This window comes from Nanorana parkeri, unplaced genomic scaffold, assembly GCF_000935625.1.
Source record: "Nanorana parkeri isolate BGI_ZX_2015 unplaced genomic scaffold, ASM93562v1 scaffold640, whole genome shotgun sequence".
Taxonomy (NCBI): domain Eukaryota; kingdom Metazoa; phylum Chordata; class Amphibia; order Anura; family Dicroglossidae; genus Nanorana; species Nanorana parkeri.
Genome location: NW_017306908.1, coordinates 838,658 through 863,839, shown reverse-complemented (window position 1 = coordinate 863,839; position 25,182 = coordinate 838,658). Strand labels below are relative to the sequence as shown.

General features: G+C 39.5%; 1 protein-coding gene across 1 annotated transcript in view; it reads right to left on the bottom strand.

Moving 5' to 3' along the window:
* Positions 1-6,136: 6,136 nt before the first annotated feature.
* Positions 6,137-25,182, bottom strand: part of SLC6A15 (solute carrier family 6 member 15) — a 50,961-nt gene continuing 31,915 nt past the window's right edge. Inside the window, exons 7-12 of the mRNA XM_018563202.1 lie at positions 15,083-15,324; positions 14,805-14,997; positions 13,164-13,356; positions 12,146-12,305; positions 10,776-10,938; positions 6,137-7,538 (exon numbers count right to left, since the gene is read on the bottom strand). Of these exons, the coding sequence (XP_018418704.1) occupies positions 7,161-7,538; positions 10,776-10,938; positions 12,146-12,305; positions 13,164-13,356; positions 14,805-14,997; positions 15,083-15,324 (1,329 nt within the window). The 3' untranslated portion in view covers positions 6,137-7,160. The remainder of the gene's footprint in view (positions 7,539-10,775; positions 10,939-12,145; positions 12,306-13,163; positions 13,357-14,804; positions 14,998-15,082; positions 15,325-25,182) is intronic.

Genomic DNA, 25,182 nt, shown 5'->3' with positions numbered 1-25,182 from the left:
ATACATATTTATTTTTAGTTTTTAACAGATACCCTTTAATATGAAAACATATATCTGATACCAAGTTCACTTTAACAATAATTTAGAGAGGCAATTGAAGTTGCCTGTGTTTTACCAATGCAGGATGAAAAAAATGGTTTTGCTTCAACACCCCCTCCCAGAAGATCAAACTCACCTTTACTTTGCTCCTCTACCACTTGCATGGGCTTGCGCACAGATTCACTTTCACCATTTGTACACTATTTAGAACTTTAGTCGTAGGCGTGCGCACGGGGTGTGTCGGGCACACCCTAATTACCCCCAGCTAGGACCGGCATCTTTGCAGCATCTATACTGATTCAGAGTTTGATATAACTTCAGTGCACTGACCACACTGAGCTCTGCTCCAGTCAAACTCAGTCAGCAGCAGCTCCTGGTAGTTTTCAGCACTGAACTTGAGTTGAAGAATGCAGCACTGGGCTCTCCAAGCAAGGGATTAGACATGTGACTGTGACATCAGTGAAGGTGAGACAGCAGCCAGGCTTTGCTTTGATCATGCTTTTCTCCTATTTGTGTCTCCTGCAGATGATGGGGAAGGTAGCCCTCCTGTGTGTTTATGAAGCAGATGAAAGGGAAGGTAGTCCTCCTATGTATGTATGTAGCAGATGATGGGAAGTTAGTCCTCCTATGTGTGTATGCAACAGATGGTTGGGAAGGTAGCCCTCCTATGTGTATATGCAGCAGCCCGCAGTGGGGTTTTGGCAGCAGCAACAGGCCGGCCAGACAGGGGCAATTTTCTGGATGCTAAACAATGGCCTACACTGGTGGAATTACCAGTGTAGCAGTGCTCACATGTGAGACTGGGCCCTGTCAAGTATCAACCATTGTAGGAGGGAGATTTGGCCTACTGCATGCAGGGAGCTGTAGTAACAGGAAGCAATGTCAGCACTTCAGCTGTTACCGGGCCCAGAAAGGAACAAGAGGGCCAAGGCCCGGTAACCGCTGAGGTGCCGACATTGCCTCCTGGGACTACAGCTGCCAGCATGCAGCAAGCTAATGCTCCACAGCGGTTGATACTCACACCACTGTGTTCTACCCCAGAGTCAAGTCTCCTCCTGCCCCCATATACCCTAAGAGGGGGCAGGAGGAGACTTGACTCTGCTTGCCCTCTCCTTCTTCTCACCATAAATCCTTAAATATATCTGCGGCTGGGACAACAGCTCCCATTGAACTTCCTTTTTCACTTCTGCTGTAGTTCAGTGCTGTCGTCGCATTTCCACCTCCTCCTGTCCAATCACAAAGCAAATGGTGCAAGGCTTCATTTTGTGATTGACCAGGATGAGAGGGGAATGGAGATGCAACCTCAGCGATTAGGTCTATGAGACCTGCAGTGCTACAGCTGGAGCAGCCACAGAAGTTCAGCGAGTGCTGGACTTCCGTCCACAGATACATTGATGATTTATGGTGAAAAGAAAGAAGATATATTATGAACAGGGGTGTCCCTAGTCTTTATGCCGCCTGAGGTGGCTGGGGTGTTGGGGGGCAGCCATACTGAATGGTGCACAATCAGTGGGGGGGAAATGGGGTTTTAGAGGAGAGTGATGCCTCTAAGAGCCAGATGGATAAATGTTTGCATCTCCTCACCAGCTCTTAGCAAGCCTGGGAAGCTGCAAGGGAAAGTAGCTGTGGCTTCCCATTTATTCAGGAAGCTGGGCGGGTGGTCACATGACCACTTGCCAGGCTCCCTGCTTCGTTACTGCACCCCTGCTTTAAGAGTAAGGGACCGTTAAAGAGATGGGAATCCAGGATGCCTCAAGACTGTGTATGCATGTAATATATATAGATATATGTATATCTATATATATAGATATATAGATATATATATACTCATGTGTGTTTGTACTTTTCTGTGCACACCCAAATGCAATAGGCTGCACATGCCTATGACCATAGTATAATTTTGTGTGAAATTGAATTTAAAAAAAAGTGCACACAAAAATATAGAGGCTTAATTAACAAGAAAAAAGGAATCAGTTTCATGTTCTAATTTCCGTTTAATAACACATACGTTACAGTACAAATTAGGATTGGTGAAATAGACCTGGTACAGAGGAACATGATTGTTATGCAAAAGTATTAAATGTATGACTGGATACCAGAATCTTTTATTATATTTCAGCTTAGAAGGAAAAAATATTAAAAAGAAATTCATGTTTTAAAAAGTATGCATGTTATATGGTATATGCGTGCACAAGAAATCAAAAATATGCTCTCTTCGGGTAAAAGAGAAAATTTGCTTCCACGGCTATCTTATACAAGTCATTTAGCTTTCAGACGGAGTATAATGTACATATTTACAGTACATGTAGATTGTATAAATATACTGTTGTAACCACAATAAATATCAATTAAGGAGTTTGTTACAACATGGGAAAATAACTGCACAATGCATACTTTTCTTGAATCCCCACCAAACCTGATTGTAGAAAACATACTTTTGTAGTTAACATCAAGTTTGTTACTCAAAATATACAACTTTATGTCATACATCCACAGCAAATAAGGGGAGCCAACGACATCCCACAGGCTTTAAGTGCTATACTTTCATCGTTACCACTAGTTATCTATACAACTAATATATAGGAAAATAAAAAGCACGCAGATTTATTTGAAACTAAAAGCCCACACGCTATCAGGGCTAGTAAAATAAAAGTGCCCTATTGGCTTTTATATCTTGTACAGTACAATCGAGTGCAGGTATTTATCATTAAAAACTATCCTCATTTTTGGAAACCCATAAAACAGAACCTTTTTAGGCCAGCCATTGAGTAGCAAAGATAAGAAATAACCCATGATCCCAAACTCAGTCCAACTTGCATACATACTATGGAGCATGTTGCTAATAAAATGAGACTCCATTCAGACTTCTCAATTTGTATCTGCAGAAAATATGCCATCTGTGGGTTTTGATTTTATTTCTGGCAAAAGTGACAGGTTTAACTGAGCTTTAAAGGATATAGGTTTGAACACAACAAAAATAAAGAGAGCTGACTTTTAATATGGTTTAATTGCCAAAAAGAGCATAAAAATACAGGGGTCTATTCAAGAAGCTGCCGAAGGATCTGGCCGTAGCTTCGGCCGATCCTTCGGCTAGCTTTGGCCCCAGGACCCCTTTGGTTCAGAACCGAAGGGGTGCTCTACGGGCTATTCACAATAGCCTGTACAGCTCCCGATCATGGCCGAGAGGCTCAATCTACAGACTATTCTACTTTTTCTCACTGGTCACATCAGCCCATTTGCTCCTAATCCCACAGTAGCAGTGCCCCAACTGTTCTTGCTTATACTTGGAGATTAGTTTAGTAATGCCTAATTGCTTTTTGTTGATGTGTTACTGAAGGGGCAACAAATGAGGAAGACCCTTATTTTCTGCTCTTACTATAATCTGCCCCTTTAGACCTCATCACCTTGCCTCATGTTAAAAACAACCTCATATAAACCTCAGCACAACATCAAATTGTTAGTGGGACCTAAAATAATTATAATATATAATACATTTGCAGACAGATATTCTCAATGCACCAGTTTAAACACAGTGCATCTTTTCCAGTGTATGTATGTGATTGATAGGCAATAACTGTGCGGAGAGACCAGTTCTACACATTATTGTGGCCTGCATTCATCCCTCTAAATCCCACTTCAGTTATACTGTACTGCAGGGCTTGTTCAAAAGGAAAATCTTGGGAAAAATGAAACGTTTTAGTGACTATACAGTATACTTAGTGGATAGCTAGGTAGAATCAGTAATGTCTGCTTTGTTGTTCTCAGATAACCTAAAAAGTTCCATACCAGTTAGCTTCCTGTTACCATTTCAAAATATTTCCACTGACATCAGACTGTAAGCAGTGGGCGCAGCTGGCCATTGTACACTATGAAGTTGATTTTCTAAGTAGAGCATGTTCACTTTGCAAAGCAATTCTTCATTTAGCCTATTGAATGAGGTAAAGCTAAGTGAAAATTTACTGTGCAAAGAATGCCAAATTATGTGTAAGGAAAAATAAAAAAAAATGTTTTTGCTTGCACATGATTGGATGATTGAAGCCTGCATAGCTTTGCCTCACTCATTAAGCTAAGTGAAAATTAACTTCCTAAACGTGTTTTAATCCTTTTGTAAATCAACTCCACTGTATTTATGGTGACAGTAAGGGTCTTCTAGGGGCTTCTTATTGCAAATCAATAAATAGCTCTGATATGTAACTGATGTTTCATCTCTAGTAACCTTTTTTAATTTATTATTTCTGGAATTCAGAAAAAAAAATCTAAGTGCCCATTACCTTATATGAAATTTGCAGTGATTTTTTACTATTTGGAATTAAGTCCCAACATTCTATAACACACATTGCCTATTTATGCATATGTTTTTTTAATCTTCCATGGAAGATGTATAAATTCATATTTTTAATTGTATACCAACTAACATTCTGTATCTCTGTGAGATACATTTGAGCTAAGTGCCATATATCTATGTGTAACATATTTGTAACATGCAAAACAGCAGGTATTCTGTTAGCAAACAATGCATTTGTGGTGTTTGTAAATTAAATATTTATTATTTAAAATGTAAGCACCTAACAATTTACATTCTTGAGCCCTGTTATTGCATGGTACTGTTATGTGACACTTTGGAGTTTGCATTAAAGAAAACTATTTGAAGTATGCTTATAAGTGTACCCCTTTGAACTTGACATACATAAAGAATGGCAAAAACAAAAATTGTTTTTGCTTTGGTTTTTGAAGGCAAACACTACCTAAAAGTGTTGATTGATGTAAAAGAGCTGCTTATTACTTTCACAATTATCTGTATACAGTATATACACATATCACGGGTTGGAAAATGACACTGACAGCCTAGACAAAATGTACTTTGTGTGTTGAAAAATATAATTTCCCATTATAGTATGGAAATTTTATATATATCCAGTTCTGAGAACTTTTAGAAAATAGTACATATGTGTTCATATAAACAATAAATGTTTTGCGCCAATAGTAAGTTTAAAGGCTACCAGGCACTAACAATACACCCCCCAAAAAAAGTGTATTGACAATAAACTATATATAAAATATGCCGAGCTGGAGAACAAAGAAACAAAAATGTGTACAAATAAGTGATTCCTCCTAATAAAAATATACCATCATAATGTGTATAAAAAACTGATATACAATGCATGATGTAAATAAAGAAAAAATGATGTGACAATAGATCACTTAATTTGTGAATCAAGATAATGAATTCATCTATAACAGTTCAAAAACGTGAAGTAAGTCCATGTGTGATCAAATTAGGTGATAACAATTCACTTCTTCCTTCACCAATTCAGCCTGTGCTCCACACCACATAGAGGGGTGCTCACCTTGTCGTTTTGACCCAAACAACAGGTCAAACCAGGGAGTTCCCTTCTTAACCAGGAGAGGGGACCCTCGACTCCAATCTCTCCAAGTATGCAGACTTCCTGACGTTTTGACCCAAATAAACAGTCAACCCCACGGATCCCTTCTTAGTTAGGGGAAGGAATGTCCGACTCTGATCTTTCTCTTTGTATAAGCTTATTCAATATGTGATGTTGTCACTAGGTTCACAATACCCAAAAAGATAAAACATATACCATAGGGCATACCATCCAAAAACAGCCTAGGGGTCCCTGACGAAGTCACACTGGATGTAACGCACGAAGGGCGAAGCATCTGACATCACACTGACCGGGATTATTAAACGGCTGCAGTCTTTTGATTTTCTGCGAGGGTTTACCATGGGGGGTTTCTTGCTATTTATTCCATGCTGAGATACTCATGTTTTTATGTGAGTAACTGTCTTTTAATAAATTGTGCTGTTTTTGGATGGTACAAGCTATGGTGAAGGAAGAAGTGAATTGTTATTCACTTTTATAGATGAATTCATTATCTTGATTCACGAATCAATGTGATCTATTGTCACATTATACGATTTTTTCTTTATGTACATCACACATTGTATATCAGTTTTTTATACATATTATGATGTTATATTTTTATTAGGAGGAATCACTTATTTGTACACATTTACATTTCAAATTAGTTTCTTTGTTCTCCAGCTCGGTACATTTTATACATATTACATATGTGTTCATGGTTATTATTAAAAGCTCTTCACATAATTGAACGTTTCATTTATGTTTAGTGGTCCTTTAATTTGGACATGGGTTTAACAGTAATGAAAAATGATAATACATAACAAATTTGGAAATGGTAAATATGTAAGTGCTTATATCCACTTTTAAGCTATTTTGGCACACATAACATTGTCCTGATCTAACCTTTCTTCTAAAGATCATCCACATACAATACATTCATAACAGGCCCAGTATGGTCATCATCATTAAATGCATGAGTTTTGGCAACCCCGAGCCACCAATTTTCTCTGATATAAGCCAATGTGAACACATTTGAAAATAAAGGAGAAAACATTCCATTGTATTTTGATCACTTTGTGACCCTGGCAGGGATTTAAATAACACTGATGGGGGAGCCAAAATGAACAAACTAAAATAGAATCGCATAAAATGGATTTTTCATGTTGTTTTTCAAGACATCAAAATAAGTCAGTCGCTTGGTAGCCCTGAGCTTCAGCTGAATGATTAAGTCAAAAACATTTTCTACTTATAAGATACTGAAAACATCCATAATACTGTAGCTCAAACACTAACCATTCATATGGCTTAAAGGAAATACAGGGACTAGCAACTTACTTCTTTATGCAATCATTAATGTTTTTGTCCATCTAGCTTTCACTTGCCCTTATTGGTTGATTGTATTGATAGTGTCAAGAAATATTCCATGTGTGTGTACAGACAATTGTCACAAATTAAGTTGCCACTTGATCTCAGGACAAAATTAGGCACAGAGAGGTAAGACACATACAGTAGTTAAGGTCCTAGAAAAGTGCTAAGGGCTAAAGCCAGATCCAGAACACAAAAGTCTTATGCCTTCTGGTAACAACCCACAATGCCCCTCAACCTCTGATACTGTGTTCTCAGTCCTGAAACATTATTTAGCTGTCAGTGCTTCATAAGCATTAAAGCCAACCTCTTCATTGAAGAAGAGCTAGTGTGCAGTGCCAAGGAAAAAGAACTGCGCTTTCATCATCCAAATTATAAGTCTGATTCAGGCATGTCTGGCATATCTGCCATCAAATACCCAATGCCATAACGTCCATTGGGAGCAGTATCCACTTTTAAAGTTGGCGATCCACTTTGCTTTCTGTAGATGCTATTTCCAATATTTGGAGACGGCATCTCACTTTGAATCTTCTCATGGATTAGACTGGCATCATCTTCTTCTGGATTGGACATTTCCTTGATAATGCGTCCTCTTTTATAGGAGACAGAGGCCAAGCTTCCAGTGCTATCATCAATCAGATTGAAGAAGCGAATGATAAACACCAATGGAACTGGCAGTAGAGCAACTATTATAAGTGACACACAAACAGTGAGCCCCCATGCTGGATAACTCAGACGTTCTTCTGTAGCCTAAAACAGTAAAAAAAAAAAAAATAGAAGAACAGATTGTGAGATTGTAAATACATTATCTATAATGTTAAAGAAAAACTATAATGGCCTTTGGTTGCTTTTATTTATTTATTTTTTAATTAACAATTTTATAACAATGTTTTGTATCATTTTCACCATTGTTTTTAAATATTTTAAGTGTTAACTCAGGATACTCCTATTAAATTCCTCCTTGAGAACATGCTGGGCTCTCTAACAAGAAAGCTCAGCATGTTCTATGTATTTGTTGACTGCTCCAGCAGTTAGTTAGTTAGTGCTTACCTGAAAATATATTTTACCAGCAAAATAATATCAAGCTTATTATTAAACATATTGCTGTCCCCAGTGAAGACACTTTCTGTCTAAGATATTTACCCGCATACATGAGATTAGGAGAAATCTTTCCTAGTGTGTACACAGACAGCAATAAAACAATCTATTAGAAAAAGCTTGCTGGAGCAAGAATATCTAAAGCCCTGACTTTTTTTTTTAGTTCTGAATAGAGCTAGAAATTAATAAAAGCACTGTCAGGCTTTTTTGGCCAGAATGGAAAGATTTCCCTTCACTTCATGTCCCAGAAACACAACAGAAAGAGGGAATCTCTGCAAAGTGAGCGGTAATTCTCTCTTAGATAGTTATCACTAACACATGGATCCCCAGTGCAGGATTTCCCATAACCTCCTGTTCCAGTAATAACTGAAACATTTTAATTTCCTATCACTTTCTGCCCTGGTGATATGATCAAGATAAATAAAGAAGCTGACATTCTTAAGTGAGGCCACAAACTGCAATAAAATGCAAAAAAAGGTTCTGACTCCTCTCTATGGAACCCAAAACCAAAAGTTTTGGTTTGGATATACTTTAATGAAGCTATGTAGAATGCAATGGACAAAGAGCAGTAATCTATAGCAAACCGTTAGCAGGCAAATTGTGCATTATCTTTTTATATATAGATTTTAATCTTAATTTTGCAGCATTCTTATGCTGTTAATGGGAAGCAAACTAAATAACTCCTTCATAATGGGGTAGGCAGCCTCGACCCTCCAGCTGTGGTTAAACTACAATGAGGCATGAGGCATTGTAAGACTGACAGTCACAGGCATAAAATAGATGTAGGAATTTAAGCACCACGCCAAATAAAATAGTTAAGATACAGCTTTATTCCACTAGGGTCAGGGAAAAGCGAGTAGAATAGTAAAGGCGTTTCTGGGGTCCAAAAACACCCGCTTCATCAGTGCTAAGGTAAAATACAAAGGAACATTGTGAATATATATTAAAACATTATTGAAATAAGATAAAAGCTTACTTAGTACATTAAAAATGTAAAGCAATAATAAAGCATATATATATATAGATTCAGTACCTAGTATTGTGTGTATACATTCATATTGAGTATATTTAAAACCATAAAAGTCCAAAAAAGAAGAAGGGGATGCAGAGGAGGATCAAATCTTTTTTTTTTCTTCATATCTCTATAGGTTGAACTCGATGGACATGTATCTTTTTTTAACCTGACTAACTATGTAAATAGGAAAAAGACCTGGCCTAAAATCCAAGAAAGCAAATAAAAATCTTAAATTTGTTATCACCTAATGAAAATGAAAAATCTCTCTTGAAGAACGGTCTAAACCGAATATAGACTTCTAGAACTTTGTGAGGAGACACATAGCAATTAAAAACTGTCTCAGATATAGCTAATATAGTCCCCAACTTATTGGATGACTCAACATCCAACCTTGAGGAAGATCTGTTTCAAGGCTGCATGCACAGAGTTCAAACCACGACCTACATCCAACCCAGTTTAAAATATAGGGAGCTGCATCATTACGTTCCAAACACTAATACAAATAGACTTTAATAAATCACTTACCAAAAATATTGTTTTCCCACTCAACCTGACAAGAGGGGAGAAAAAAGCACCAAAATTGACCAGACTACATCCAAGAATTAAGAAGGATCCTGGAGGACAAATATACCATATAGATCTAGACACAGATCCTACTGATGCCTTTACCAGAGAGTTATTGAGGAATCTTTCATGCACAACCTCCTTAACGAAAAAGAGTTAATTTTGATCAAAAATCCAATTGTTCCCTTTTTCTATCAATTACCAAAAGTGCATGAATCACCATCACTGGGTGCTTCCTATGTGGGGTATCCAGATGTCTGGCCTGTTCATCTCTAGACAAGAGAACTCAGAAAATAATTCTCACAAGTACAGGCATAGAATGGCCCATCAATACCTTCATAAACTGCTCATGACAATTTCACATTTATGGACTCATATTCCCATGTGGGTTACAATATGTTGGAAGAACAATCCAAACCTTTTATCAAAGGCTAAACAAACACAGATCAAACATCTGATTAGGCTATAATAAGCACAGTTTATCTAGGCATTTTTCACTTTACTCACACATTGTTGGTTGGTATAGTCAAACCTTTTAACCCTTTTAACATTAATATTTTGATACTTTTATGTTGATTTAGGAATAATGCTTTTATGGCTTTACATATACTTATTATGAATGTATATACACAATCCCAGGTAATGAATCTATGCTTTATTATTGTGCCACATTTATGATGTACTAATATATATTCACAATCTTCATTTGTATTTTACCTTAGCATTGATGAAGCAGGTGTTTTCGGACCCCCTCACCCCCCCAAATGCTTTGGCTATTCTACTTGCTTGTCTCCTGACCCTAGTGGAATAAAGTTTTATCTGGACTATTTTAATTGGTGTGGCACTTAAATTCCTACATCTATTTTGTTCACTGTTGAGCGAAGGATACTGTGGAGGCCCTTAGGCCAGTGATAGCTGCCTGACCATTAGCCAGATTACACAAACTCACATTGCAGGTCCAGCACTCTCTTTCCACTTTCAAATAGTCACAGGCAAGACTTCCAAATGTAGATGTATGATGGGATTTACAATTTCAGCGCAGCTGGAGTGCCAAGGTTGCTTAGCCCTTTCATAGTAAATGCAGTTAAATGGTTATTTTACCTGAAATCATTTAAATCTATTTTGATCAAACTAATCTAAGACTCCCAGCAGTGAAGGCTGTCTTTAGGAATGCATTCGTTATTAATTAAGAACCAATTTTTCTATTCCCTGTACATTTTTTTCACGCTACCATATTTCTTATTATTTCAGACAGGTAATTTTTTGTGCATGTATACTAGGTATCATAATACCATTTTTGTAGTTCTCACCTTTTCAGCAATCCATGCATAGTAACCTGGTGGGGTGATTCCCATTTGGACAACACTTGCTATAAACAAAATAGTTAACAGAATAGGAGAAACATACTTCCACATATAATAATAGTATTTGTTGGGTGTGAATCCAAGCATATCTCTTAAATCATCCATGAATCTGAAAAGATAAAAAACACGTAGATAACATAAAGGTAGAAACCACTAACTAAGGAGAAACAGCAAGAAAAAAAATCTATTCAGACAACCAACTGCATCTTTTATGGGCAAACATAGTGCAAAAAAACAAGTATGGACACTATCAACTGTAATGTGGAGCTGTATTTACCATAAGGTACTCATACCGTGTTTCCCCGAAAATAAGACACTGTCTTATATTTTATTTGGCTCAAAAAAACACACTAGGTCTTATTTTCGGGGTAGGTCTTATTTTCAGGGAAACAGGGTAGGTAAGGGTAAAAAGGGGTCAGACGCACCATAATACCACATTTACAGGCTGTGCTTATATCTGACATTGTCAGGTATCTTGTAGCTAAACCCAGCAACATAACTAAAGTGCAAAGACGTAATAGGGTCTATTGAAAACAAGTAGGTGATTTAAATGCACATAACTATCAGTACCACACATTTTGTATATTTTGTTCTCTATTTCCATGAAATAGTCAACACAAATATTTAAGGTTTTACTATACTAACTTGTAAAAGGCAGTTAAATTTGTTAATGATACTCAATAGCTTTTTCAAAGCAATCATCAAACTAAAATTCTCATCAGTGTTATGTAGGCGTTGACAGGAGGAACCACTGAACATTATAGAGAATAAAGAAGAGGAACAATCCTAGAACTGTCGGTTTCAGAAGAAACCTCACCAGGAGTATTTACGTTTTGATTTATAGTTACATCTTTTAAAGAGAACGTTAATTTGGTGACAGGGACCCTTTAAAGCCAGATGAAGAGAAGGAGGACCCTGTTTGTCATGTCAAAAGATACCAGGAATTTATTTATGAATGTCAAAAAGTACAACACAAAATATAACCATACCTGCAAATACCGTATAGCTGCAGTTGCAAGAGCATGATTTTTCTAGAATAATACATTCATAAGTTTAGCTTCTACTATGACTTTTTCTTTTTTTACAGTACATTTGAGAAGGTGCTTCAAAACCTAGATTGCAGTTTTGTCATGCAATGGACATAAATCTTCAAAAAAAACAACGTTCAAGATATATTCAGCCTTTTTTAAAAATATATTTTTAAGTCTTTTCAAGTCAGCAGTATTAGGCAGAAAAAGTAATTATAAACACATTTAAGAAAACATGCTATCTAGTCAAAAGACAACTATGAAGATTGGTCAGATTACCATACTTACTTGTCAATCCCATATATCCAGGAAATAGTGACATTCTCCAAGATGACCACAACAAGAAGGGGCAAAGTAGCAGAATAATCATCAAACATAGTAACAAAGTAATTTCCTGACCGCTGTACAAAGAGTAGGCCAATGCAGAATGCAAGAAGGCAACATCCAACTTAAAGAAGACAAAAACAATAAGTGTTAATGCCTGTACAATTATTGCAAGAAACACCAAATCTGATGTTGCACTGTTTGGATCTAACTTTTTTTGGTTTACTGGTGTTTTGAATGTTAAAGCCAAGATGGATGACAGTTGGATATTAGTAATTAAAATCATATTGCTAATGGTGTGATCATTGCAAATAATTCTGTAATGTTTGTGTAAGTAACTAAACTTGACATGGATAATGTTTTAGCAATAATGTAAACATGATCCCAATACATACAGTTTCATATAAAGAGGAGAGGCCTTCTTCCCCTAATCTCTCTCTTTTGTCCAACGGGGAAAGAAATTACATTTATTAGATTAAGCAGAGCCAAAATCTTTACTCCACAATAAAATGTATGGACATATTTAGGAAGGATCAGTAACCCTTTTGGGTTTTTACTGTTGTCCAGGAGTTTGTTAGAGAGATTTCCCCTTGCTAACTGTCATGTAAACAACTGCTTTACCAGACGAGAACTGAAAACTGCAAATGGGATAGCGCATCTAGCCTTCCCCTACTCTACGGTTGCTGTCTGTGTTAATGTTGGAGATTTTCTATCACTTCCCGTCCCTCTCTCCCTGACAAAGCCAAAAAGAAAAAAAATTGGATTAATGCACACAATAACTCTGGCAGGATGCAGCATGACAGTGTATTTTTAGCCACTTAGGTCAATGCCTCAATGTGATGTTTGTGTGTATGGGGCCTAAAATAATGAATAAGAATGCAAACAAAGATTCTAATAAATTCTTAAATGTATGATTTGAGATACACAGGTTCAGTAGTAATTTACTCACGCACATTCACAAAAAAAAAAAAAGCAGACTTACCAGTGAGAGGTTCCTTTCTTATTTTAAATGTGTCCACTAAAGGAGTAGTAATCCCTTCAATTGTTCCAAACATACTACCAAGACCCAAGTTCACCAACATGAGGAAAAACATCACTGACCAAAATGGTGATGCAGGAAAATGTGTCATAGCTTCAGTAAATGCAATGAAAGCCAATCCAGTCCCTTGGACAGACTGCAGAAAAAAAGACTTTATTAGCATAGCATATATTAACATGTAACACTAACAAAAGTCAAGTAATCTGCACAGAGGTTATATTTCACCAAAATAAATCCAAAAATCTGCAAATATGTGTTAAATATACACATTTTACATTTTCAATCTGTTTGAGTTATTTTTACTTTGTTACATTATTCTGTTTTATTTGCCAAAATGTTCTAATCAAAATGTCCAGTTCACAAACATTAATAATACACTTAAATCAATAAGTGCATTTGTAAAAGCAGCTGGTGATTTTTACTTAATATTAGTCTTTTTCCATACCTTGTACAGCAGAGCTAAGATTGGAAGATGAAGAAGCAGCACACGGAGTCAGTCAGGTGTGCTTCAGTTCTAATGTGCTAACAAGACACATGCTCATTGGAGGAAAAAGCAGACTCGTGAGCTCATCAATATCTGACTTTTCCCTCACTGTCCAACCATAAGATGAAGGAAGAGACAAGACCTAGTTGTATTACTAGGTAGCAGAGAATGGTCAGGTTATTGCCTGGAAGTGCTGTGTAGCTGGGTAAATTTCAGGAATGAATGAAGTAAAATACAAATCCTTTGGCAGATAAAACAGCTCCTATATATGTATCTAGTTGTGTGTGTGGAGTTCAGTTTTAGCCCTTTGCCATACAGAAGTGGCTGCAAGGCTCTGTAAGTGACCAGGGATGAAGCTGATCAAGCACACTCTGTCCTTGATCAGCTTGATTGGAGTATAGAGCTGACATTAGGGGTCTAGTAGACCCCTAATGTCTCTATATAAAACCTGACACCACTAAGGTGCTATTACATAGGGGGCTTGTGCTTTATAAACAAAACACATGTTTATATGAAAAGAATATATAAAACGTTTCACATCCACCACTGAAGCAAAGTAAATCACAGTACAATGTACCTACTACAGTCATAAAGACATATAAGCAGAAATATACACACTGGGGTCTATTCACAAAGCTGCCGAGGGCAGCCGAGTGAATGACCGATCAGAAGTTATTAGGCTGAGTGTATGCATGGTTGGACTGTGAAAGTACAGTTTACCTTTCACTTTTTTCCACCATACAACAGATTTTCACATCTTTATACACCAGTTTAATGGAAAAATGAATACAGTGGGATAGCACAGTGGCTCAGTGGTTAACACTTTGTCCTTGACATGCATATGGAGGTTGCATGTTCTCCTTGTGCTTGTGTTGGGTTTTCTTCCAAACTCCAAAGATATGTTGGTAGGGTAATTGGCCCTAGTATGTGTGCATATGGAAATGGCACATATGATTGTAAGGTCTTTGAGGGCAGGGACAGATGTGAATGAATAGTCTGTACAATCACTGCATAAACTGATGGTGCTATATAAATATATGTAATAAATATATGATAAATAGCTCATAAATGTTCTAAATGACGGCTTGAAAATGTCTTACCTTGTCTAGTTCATCTTCTATTTGACAAGCAGCCAACCCAAGGCCATCAAATTCTTCTTCTTTAACCTTTTTAATGATATCATAAACTAGCTGGTAATCTTGTGCTGTGATCTTTGAGAAATTGACATGGTGAGGTATGACATCCCAGGTAAGATTTCCAGCTTCCAAAAGTCTGACCACCCTTCCAGAATTTCTGTAGTAAGAAAGTTGCAAAATTAGAGTTTTAATAATGTGATATGCATGTTGCCATTAATATAACAAAAAACTGCAAATCTTACTCTGTAATGCAGCTCTCATTCATAATGTTTGCTTTAAATCCTAATACAGCAAATACGACCAACGTTGCCAAAACTGAAGTGAAAAAGTTGATAAATGACACCAGAACAGCATCAAAATGACAATTGTTGTCTCGTTTGTTGTAGCTGGAGAAGGCAATTACTCCTCCGAATCCAAGCCCCAAAGCAAAAAAAACTTGTGTAGCAGCCTCTCTCCAAACTTTTGGCTCCAGCATTATTTCAAGCTGCAATCAGAAAGACATAATTGATCAAATGTTAGTTGTATTTAGTTAAGGATGCACCGATACTTTTTGAATACCAGTGCCGATACTTGGCATTTTCATGAGAACTACCAGGGTTGCAGCAGTTGCAGCTGGGACCTAGCTCTGGCGCTCCACCACTGTCCTGAAATCATTAGTCTGTATTGTTTTAGAAAAACTGTCACAAGACAATAAACAAAAATGTATCAGTACTAGTATCTGTGAGTACTTGGGCAAGTATCAGTACATGTACTTGCAAAAATGGTATCGGTGCATCCCTTTATTTATATTTATAAAAACAAAATCATACATTAAAACAGAGATGTACAAATCCCAGGAGCCCCGTGTGCTCCTTACAAATGACAGCTGCCTCCTAACTTTTGAATTTTTCTCTAGTCTAGTCTAGGAGCTCGAGAAGTATCTGTACTTGTACAGAGTATGGTACTTGGTATCGGTGCATCCCTATATTCAATACATTCATCTTGACATCTTGATCTTGACAATGCAGGTCTGGCTTGGCAATCTGACAACTATTATCGTGACTCTAAACTCAGCAGTTAACTCCTAAAAATACATCCAAGCATGGAAAACAAAACACAGAGAGCGCCTCCATCGCGTAAAATCTTTTTAATAAAGTAAATTTAAACAGATGCAAACATACTCACAAAAGTCGAGATTAAAAGGCATGAAACGATAAAAGCATGAAAGGCTTAGCCCACCGGCTAATCTTCCTCCCTGATGGTTAACGTTTCCGAGGTCACACCTCCTTTGTCAGAACCAATCAAGATGTTAAAGTGACATTAAAGTTAATTTTTTTCCCCTCACCCCAATGTTAATTAAAGCACTTACCTTAAATTATGTCTGTTAATCCGATCTTCCTCTTCTTTCATGTCCTTTTCAGTCTTCTCCCCAGCGTTGCTGCGGGTCTCCGATCCAGCGCTGACTCCTCTGTCCTTGCTGGCACTTCCTGTCCCACGGTGTCTGCATGCGGGTGCACGCGTCCATACACTTACCTTGGGTCTCTCCTCATCTCCTGGCCGAAAATCTGAACTGCGCATGCACCTGCCCCAAGATGCTTTGCGGCCGCCCGAGCAGTTTCGGATTTTCGAACGGGAGCGCGCGGCGAAGACAGGGGTAAGTTTAAACCGCTTTTAAAGCGTTTTTTTTTTTTACTTTTTGCATATATCTACTGCTTGCCAGCAGTAGATATATGTAAAAAGACCAGAGGGTTTAGAAACCATTTAACTATGAACAGAAATGTAGCTTATTTGTGTATCAGCCAGCTGTAGATCCTCAAATTATCTCTGAATTTGTGCTGACAAAGTTAGCAAACACAACGTGGGATTGTAGTCCTTCAAGGCAGCGATCTTGGATCGGCGACTACTTTATAACACACACAGGGACTATGGGGAGCAAAAGTAGCCACCCTTCAGAAGGAAGGACAGTGTCAGCATGAATTCAGAGATGATTTGAGGACCTATAGCTGAGTGATGCAAAAATAAGGAATGGTATCGGTAATAGGGTACTTGAATGTATTTTTAACATTCAACTTCTAAGCTTAGTGTCACTTTAACTATAAGGGCCACTGTATTTGATTATAGGTTTTCTATCAAGGCTTATGAACTTCCCAGACTGAACCAGGCCTTTATTAATAATATTGGCAAACATTTTGACATATTTTGAGTTTAGCCCTCAGTACTGTAATTTGAAGACTGTGTAGCCATTTAAGCTAATTTAATCTTTAAAAAGCCTGATCAAACAAACAAACATGGGCTGTTCTTAACTTTAAGTAAACTGATAACTTTAAGACATGCATTTACAGTCAAAGTAAATCCAACTTACTGAGCAACAGAACACATACGTTTTCACTGTACTATGTGCAAGCCCAACACATCCCTGTGGGAAAATGTCCAACACTTGCAGAATTATAAGAACTAACTACAGTTTCTGGACCAAAAATCTGCAACTGGTTAAACCATGTTATTTATGTAATAGTTTTTCTAGTAACTGAAATTCAATTTTAATTAAGAGCCCCCAGAAAGAAGACGAGACAGTACTATAATAGCACATCTGCCCTCATATTGCACCTCAAAGTGCTAATGTAGTTTTAAATTATGTGCCAATTTGTAGCCATTTAGGGCATGCAATTCCAATTTACAACACAAGATGGATTTATTTCTACCTCTCAAATAGTTTTACAACACCAGCTGTAATGCCAGTTGCACATAGAAACTACCAGGATTTCATCATCAAGAGCAGTAAAAGAGTATCTGATTGGTTTCTTTGGGTCAATATTTTTTTTTCATTCAGTTCACCCAAACGTTGTAATTGAAGTTACTGGTTAAGTCTATATGGCTGAGTTATGCCTTGGATTGTTATATTTCATTGGGACTCACCTGCTATAGATTATTTCTCTTTCCCAGCCTACCTTGAAGCTTTTATTGTATTGTCCTTAATGTAAAGTAATGTACAAATCCAACATATACTGTAGATAAAAAGCCCTAAAAATGGTCTACAAATTCAAACAATAATCATCTTGCCACTAGATTTCCTCAGAGACATATAAAATCATATGTTGTTCTAGTATTTACCTGAAAACGATACAAGAAGCTGAGAAAAGGAGAAATAAGGTCATAGCTCCACATTCCCTTGTATTTACCTACATTGTACATTTCTTATTTGAGCAATAGAGTCTGCAAGTGTTTAGATGTTTGTATATTGCATGGATACTGTCCTATGTACATCTAACTAATATAAATTCTCAACATTGAACCTCTCCCGTAACAAAAAACACTTAACCCTTTAACCTGTCCCTTAACACTTCATTTTATCCTAAACCCACCACAATTCTTAACCCAAAGTTTTGGCTAAACAAATGCTTTAAGCCTTAGACAAGCCTAATATGGCCCACTTAAAGTATACCTGAACTCAAAAAGTGAAGATTTGCGATGTTATAGGGAACATCTAAAATGGTTAAGTGTGCCACAAAAATCTACCCTTTGACTGCTGAACCATGTATGGCATTTTTTAAATGCTTAAAGTGTATTTCCACTTTTACAGACAAAAGAAACCCCCCCACTATATGTTTGTTATGTGTTCCTGTTCACACAGGATACCTGAAAAATTCTTGCATTTTAGATGTATCTGTTTAGCAGGCCTTTTTGAGTTTATCTCTCCATTTCAGCAACAGGAAACTCTTTTCTAATAGAAATACTTAGGACAGACTGAGATTCCCCCTTATTAATTTACAATGGAATGCCAAGCTTCTATATCATATACTATCTTAGCAGGGACGTGCGGTCAGAGGAGGCAGGTGAGGCAGAGCCTCACCTAGAATTATGGCGGAAAAAGCTGTCAGCTTCATGTCTGAAGCTGACAGCTTTTTCTCCATTCAGATCGGCAACTAACAGGTTACACAGCAGGGAAATCCTCCTCGCTGTGTAACCTGTCATGGACGGAGCGCCTTAGCAGTGAGGAGCAAGTGAGGGACAGGGAGGCTCCTCCCTGTCTCCTCCCTTCCTCCTTTACACTAGCATGGGGACGGGACTTCGTCCGGTGGGGGTGGAGCTTCGTCCGACAGGGGTGAGACTTTGGTCCACTTAGGCTCCTAGATCTTATCTTATGTGAATGGGAACATGAAACAAATATAAAATCAATGTTATCTCAATTTGGCTGCAAAAGTGGAAATGCAGTTTAAGCTTTGCACCAAGAACAATTTATTCTCTGAAACACAATTCTTACACTTGCCCGTCATGTTTCTGGCAGACATCTACACTCTGACACATTGGGAAAGTGGAGCCTTAACAGAAAGGTTTTTTTTTTAACTTTGTGGCATAATTATGGTGACATCGGCTGAAATCATCAGTACATCGGCTTGCTTCCAGTGGCTTCGGTTCGGCCCAACATGCTCAGTATGTTGGGCTGACCCGAAGTGCAGAAGGAGTTCGACTTAGCCGATCCAATTATCTTTTTTTTTAATCAATTCTTTATTTAGGGTTTTACAACTTTTCCACAAGATCAGTGAAAGTGTCACCTGGTGGATTAATAAAAAGAGAGAAAGGGGGGGAATGGGAAAATGTCATTGGAAATAAGATACAGATGGGAGAAATGAGGACAAAAAAAATATCTCAATCAAAGAGAGTCACAAAAACCAGTGTCCCGTCAGAAGGAAAGATATTCAAAAGAGTGTACAAATTAAATTCAGTAAAACCAAGGAGTCTATTCACGAAGCAGCCGAAGGATCTAGCCGTAGCTTCGGCTGATCCTTCGACTAGCTTCGGCCCCAGGACCCCTTTGGTTCAGTAGAACCGAAGGGCTGCTATACAGCCTATTCACTATAGCCCGTACAGCTCCCGAAGTCGGCCGGGTGGCTCAGTCGACCCGAAGGCATATGCTTCGGCTCGATTGAGCCGAGGTGAAAGCCTGCTTCTGACAGCTGGGGGGGAGCCAGCCCTGATGTTACGGCTGGCTCCGGCCACTTGCACAGAGATCAGCGTCCCTGGTTACCAGCTAACCAGGGACACTGATCTCCAGACAGCCTAACTCTCCCGGGCGCTCTGGGAGTCTCCCGCTCCCGGCCGCCCAGGAGAGAAACACTGCTTTTTCCGTTGGCTGGCGTCAGAATTTTTTTTTTTATAATTTTCACCATAGGAATGCCTTGCTAGAATCCTATTGACTATTTCAATTTGCATTCGGCTATTCATTCACTGCTGTTCGTCATCTATAAGAATAGACCCAACAGCAGCGAGTAGCCTGCCGGAGGTTCGGCTTAGCCGGTCCAGATGTTGGATCGGCTGAGTTGAACTCCTTCTGCACTTTGGGTCGGCCGAACATGTTGAGCATGTTCGGCCGACCCAAAGCCACACGATGTACGGCTGATTTCAGCCTATATACGGCTGTAATCAGCCGTACCAGCCTGTAGTGAATAGCCGAACAGCGTTCACTTCGCTTCAGGTCGGTCATTCACTCGGCTGCCTACGACAGCTTAGTGAATAGACCCCCTAAGTGTTCCTGAATTTTTCAGAGCTATGTTTGAGAGAACTCGTGAGGTTGTGAGCCATTGTTGCAAAGTAGGGGGTGCAGGGTTTTTCAAAGAGGGCCGAAACACAAGCTCGGGCAGCATTGACCAAATGTCTTATAATTGATTGTTTGTAGGTTTTCAATGGCATAGAATTATGGTGCAGGAGAAAGAAGGCATGGTCCCACGGGACTGGATAGTCAGTAAATGTCTGAGTAAGAGAGTGTACTTGATCCCAGAAGTTCTGAAGGGTTGGACAAGACCAGAAGATATGTAACATATCTGCATCTGGACTTTCGCATCTCCAGCAGAGGTCAGGAACCCGGTGAAATAGAGTGTGGAGAGCCCGAGGGGTTCTGTACCAATTACTGGTAACAATTTTGTATCCAGGCTCCTAGTACTTGTTGCAAATTAGAGGACTGGTAAGATAATGACAGCAAAATCCTCCTCCCGTTTCCAGAGAAACCACAACTGAGTTTCAGTATAATTTGTGAGTAGACGTTTATAGCAAAAAGAGAGAACATATTGTGTCGGACCCTCACCCGAACACTTGAGTTCAAATGGGAATAACAGTCTGGTAAATCTAGAGGCAGTTGGGAGGGAACGGAAAAAATGGGATAATTGCATTCCGCCCAAGAAATCAAGGCGGTTGTAGGCCGGGTGGGAACATAGAGTGGAAAAAGTGGCCCAAGTAGATTTAGATAAAAAGTAGAGGGCTCTATATGTTCCCGAGGTATGGTGAGAAGTAAAGATCTGGTCATTAATTCCAGGGGAAAAGGCTGGATTACCTATAATGGGGGTCAAGGGGGAAGGGTAAGGGGAGAAAGAACCCTGAGCAAAGACAGACCGCGCGATCAAGGGTAGGCATGATGGTTGGATGGGAGCGTACGGTATGAGGTATGGAGGTGGGGCACTAAGGGAGGCCTGGAAGTGGTACATCAGAGAAGGATTTCTCCATCACAGTCCAGCGTTTGGAAAATTGATGGCGGCACCAGACCGCTATACGCATCAAGTGGGCTGCTACATAATATAATGTATATCAGGGAGACCCATCCCTCCAGCATATTTTAGCTTCCGCAAAATTCTAAAACTAAGCCTTGGAGACTTACCTGCCCAAACAAACGAGGTGAAATGTGTTCTAAGTCTACAGAAGTAGGAAGGGAGAATGTGAATAGGAAGAGCCTGGCGGTGGTAAAGGAGTCGTGGGAGGATTGATTGTTTTAAAATATTGCAGTGACCCATCCAAGAGAAAGTACCTCTGGACCAGGACTTAAGATCTGAAGTTATACTCGCAAGAAGGGGAAGGAAATTCAGAGGATAAGTTTGAGATGGGTCTCTTGGTAAATTAATGCCTAAGTATTTGAGTGAAAGGGGTGACTATCTAAAGGTAAAATTATGTAAGACTCTCTGTAGGTGAGGGTCCGTAAGGGAAATATGCATACATATGGAGTTAATAAGGAAGTCCGAGAGTTCGCTATAATGTTTAAGCTCTTCTAGAAGGACTGGGAGCAATACATCAGGGGATGAAATTAACAATAGGAGACCTGTACAACACAAGGTCGCCTCGAACATGGCGACCTTCACCCAAGGACGGGAGTATAGAGAGTGGATCTAGGTGTGCATGTAGGGTCCCACACCAAATGCATCCAATGTCAGAGAAAGACATTTCCAGTCTACCCTGTCAATTGCCTTCTCTGCATCTGTAGATAAAAGGATACAAGGTGTGGTAGATGATAGGGCAGAGTGGATGACACCTAGTGCTCGGGTGGTATTGTCCCTGGCCTCTCTTGTAGGGATGAAGCCCGCCTGGACCAAATGTATGTGGTCGCCCAAATGGGGTGCGAGGCGAAGATAAAAGATCTTGGCAACAAGCTTAGTGTTGACATTTATTAAGGAAATGGGCCTATAACTAGTAAGCAGAGGGAGGGGTCTTTCCCCTCTTTGGATAGGACTTTGATGTGCGCTAGGAGGGATTTGGGTTGCATAGGGAGCCCATCACGTAAAGAATTGAGAGCTTAACGATATCTGAGGGTAAGCAGAATTTAGAACCAGAAGCTCCGGAAATAGAAGGGACATGTTGTTTGCGTAAAGCTCTCACTAAGTGTTTGCCACATTGGTTGCCGTACTCAAAAAAGAGTGTCTGCATTTCACCAAAGAGGCCTTGACTTTGAAGAGACAAAGAGTGCAGAGTTGTTCCCAGAAGCAATGTAGTCGGGCGTCAACTGTCTTATTGACAGTAGTTTTATGGCAGGACTTAAGAGCTTGTATCTGAGTCAGACGGTCATTGATGCGTGAGAGCCCCTACTTCTTGAACCTGGTGCCATGGGCAATAAGAGAACCAAATTGTGGCATTGTGGGCTTCCCAAATAGTGTGAGGGTGTAGTTCAGCGAAGGCATTCTCAGCAAAAAAGAGACGAATATCCTGTTCAAGAGCGCTAACGATTTCTGGGTCAAGAAGGAGGGAATCGTTCAACCTCCACTGCCAGGGACCAGGGGCTGGGTCATCCAAAGAGAAGGTAATAAGGATTGGAGCATAGTCAGAGAAAGTGATGTTTCCGATATCTGTATGTAGTCTACTATATCTACCTGTAATTATGAGACTGAGTGGCTATCTGAATTCAACTTTTTTATCAGCCCAATATTCCACCTTGATAATAAAAGCTGGCAGTACCTCTTCAGGTGGAGTGTGTCCTTCCACGAAAATGTAATACACACAAATCACAAAGTAGAATTTTGTATGCAAAAATAAAAATACAAGTCCAAGTTATCCTTGCTTAAAATTTATATTTCATATTCAGAAACTCACCACAATTATCTATTTTGCAAATGAAGGTCAACGCTCCCTCACAATCACTCATTCATCCTCTTAAAGTTGTTTATTATGGATTCGGAACAATTTGTAAACTATTATGTCTTCATCACGATTGCTATAAAAATACATTTTCAAGGATTCTTAAAGCAGTCATGATAAGAATTACCAGAAATGTATAGTGTGTCCTATTATGAACACATGGGGGCAGCTATGTTAGACAATGCATAATTAGAGTACAGTGTCATTACCTGCAACTTGCTCTCAAAACAAATATGTCATCTTGTAAGAAAATTAAAATAATAAATTCTGTATAAAAGTTTTAAATATGGCACTTGCCCCACTGCCTGCACTGATGACCTTCCCTGAATTCACAAAATAACCCTGCCTGAAAATGCTTCAATATCCAACAATTCCAGGGGTGTCAGCCCCTGGTCTCCCTCTGCACTCTGTGGTTCCTTTCCACAGCTCCTACATCACTACAGGACACAGCAGTGCTGTAGAGACTAGTACACAGGTACCTGCACATACATACTACATACTGTGTGCACTTATGCTGTCATACACCTTGCTATCTGATTAAACCAGGGGCTGACTGGCAACTTTTGGCCCAGGGGGCAAGTAACACCCAGAGGCCCACTGAGCCCCCCTCCTGCTTTCCCTCTTCCCCTGCGTGCTCCCCACCCCCCTTGCCACTTTCGTCAGCCATGGAAATTACAACATGGTAAAACAAAATAAACTAGGGATGCTCCTATATATATCGGCCGCCGAAATATATCAGCCGAAAATGGCACTTTTGGCATAATGCCGAATGTGCTATTTTCTGGCTGATACAGCGTTGCATCTGTGTATTCTCTCCTCCCTGCTGGGCGCTGCTCTGGGTCACAGCGGGGAGGAGAGAAACTGTGAAAGCCGGCCGAGCGCTGCTCTCTTCTCCGCACCGCCTGCTCAGCCTCCTGTGACAGCGTGTCAGGAAGCAGAGGCACAAACATGCAGTGATCAGTGATCGCTGAGTGTTTGTAAATAATTGAGGACATATCATGTTTACTATGTCCCCAATTATGAATAAATAGAAAGTGATCTACATCACCCCCATTCATTCATGATTGGGGTTATAGTAAACACACTCTGTCCTCATGTTATGAATGAACAGGAGCACTCAGTAGAGAGGATTCCTGTTCATTTATAACAGGGGCTGCAGAAAAAGAGATTGAGGACTCTGTGTTCTCAATCGCTTTTTCTATTTTAAAAGGGAAATATCAGGGGTCTGTTTAGACCCCTAATATTAGACCCCGAAGCCCCTAAAAGTAAGGTAAAAAATAAAAATATTTAATAAAAAATTAATAATGAAATAAAAAAAATAAAGAAATTTAAAAGTTTATTAAAAAAATTAAAAATGAAATATTTAACACAGAGCACAGTGGACAGGGTGTGAGACAGAGGTCAGGGTGTGACGTAGAGAGCAGAAGTCAGGGTGTGACGCAGTGCGCAGTGGTCAGGGTGTGACGCAGAGCGCAGTGGTCAGGGTGTGATGCAGAGCACAGTGGTCAGGGTGTGATGCAGAGCACAGAGGTCAGGGTGTGACGCAGAGCGCAGAGGTCAGAGTGTGACGCAGAGGTCAGAGTGTGACGCAGAGCACTGAGGTCAGGATGTGTTACAGAGCGAAGAGGTCAGGGTGTGACGCAGAGGTCAGGGTGTGACACAGAGCGCAGAGGTCAGGGTGTGACGCAGAGGGTGTGACACAGAGCGCAGTGGTCAGGGTCTGACACAGAGGTCAGGGTGTGACTTAGAGAGCAGAGGTCAGGGCGTGACGCAGAGGTCAAGGTGTGGTGCAGTGGTCAGGTGTGACGCAGAGCGCAGTGGTCAGGGTGTGACGCAGAGGTCAGGGTGTGATGCAGAGCGCAGAGGTCTGGGTGTGACACAGAGCGCAGAGGTCAGGGTGTGGCGCAAAGCGCAGTGGTCAGGGTGTGACGCAAAGCGCAGTGGACAGGGTGTGACGCAAAGTGCAGTGGACAGG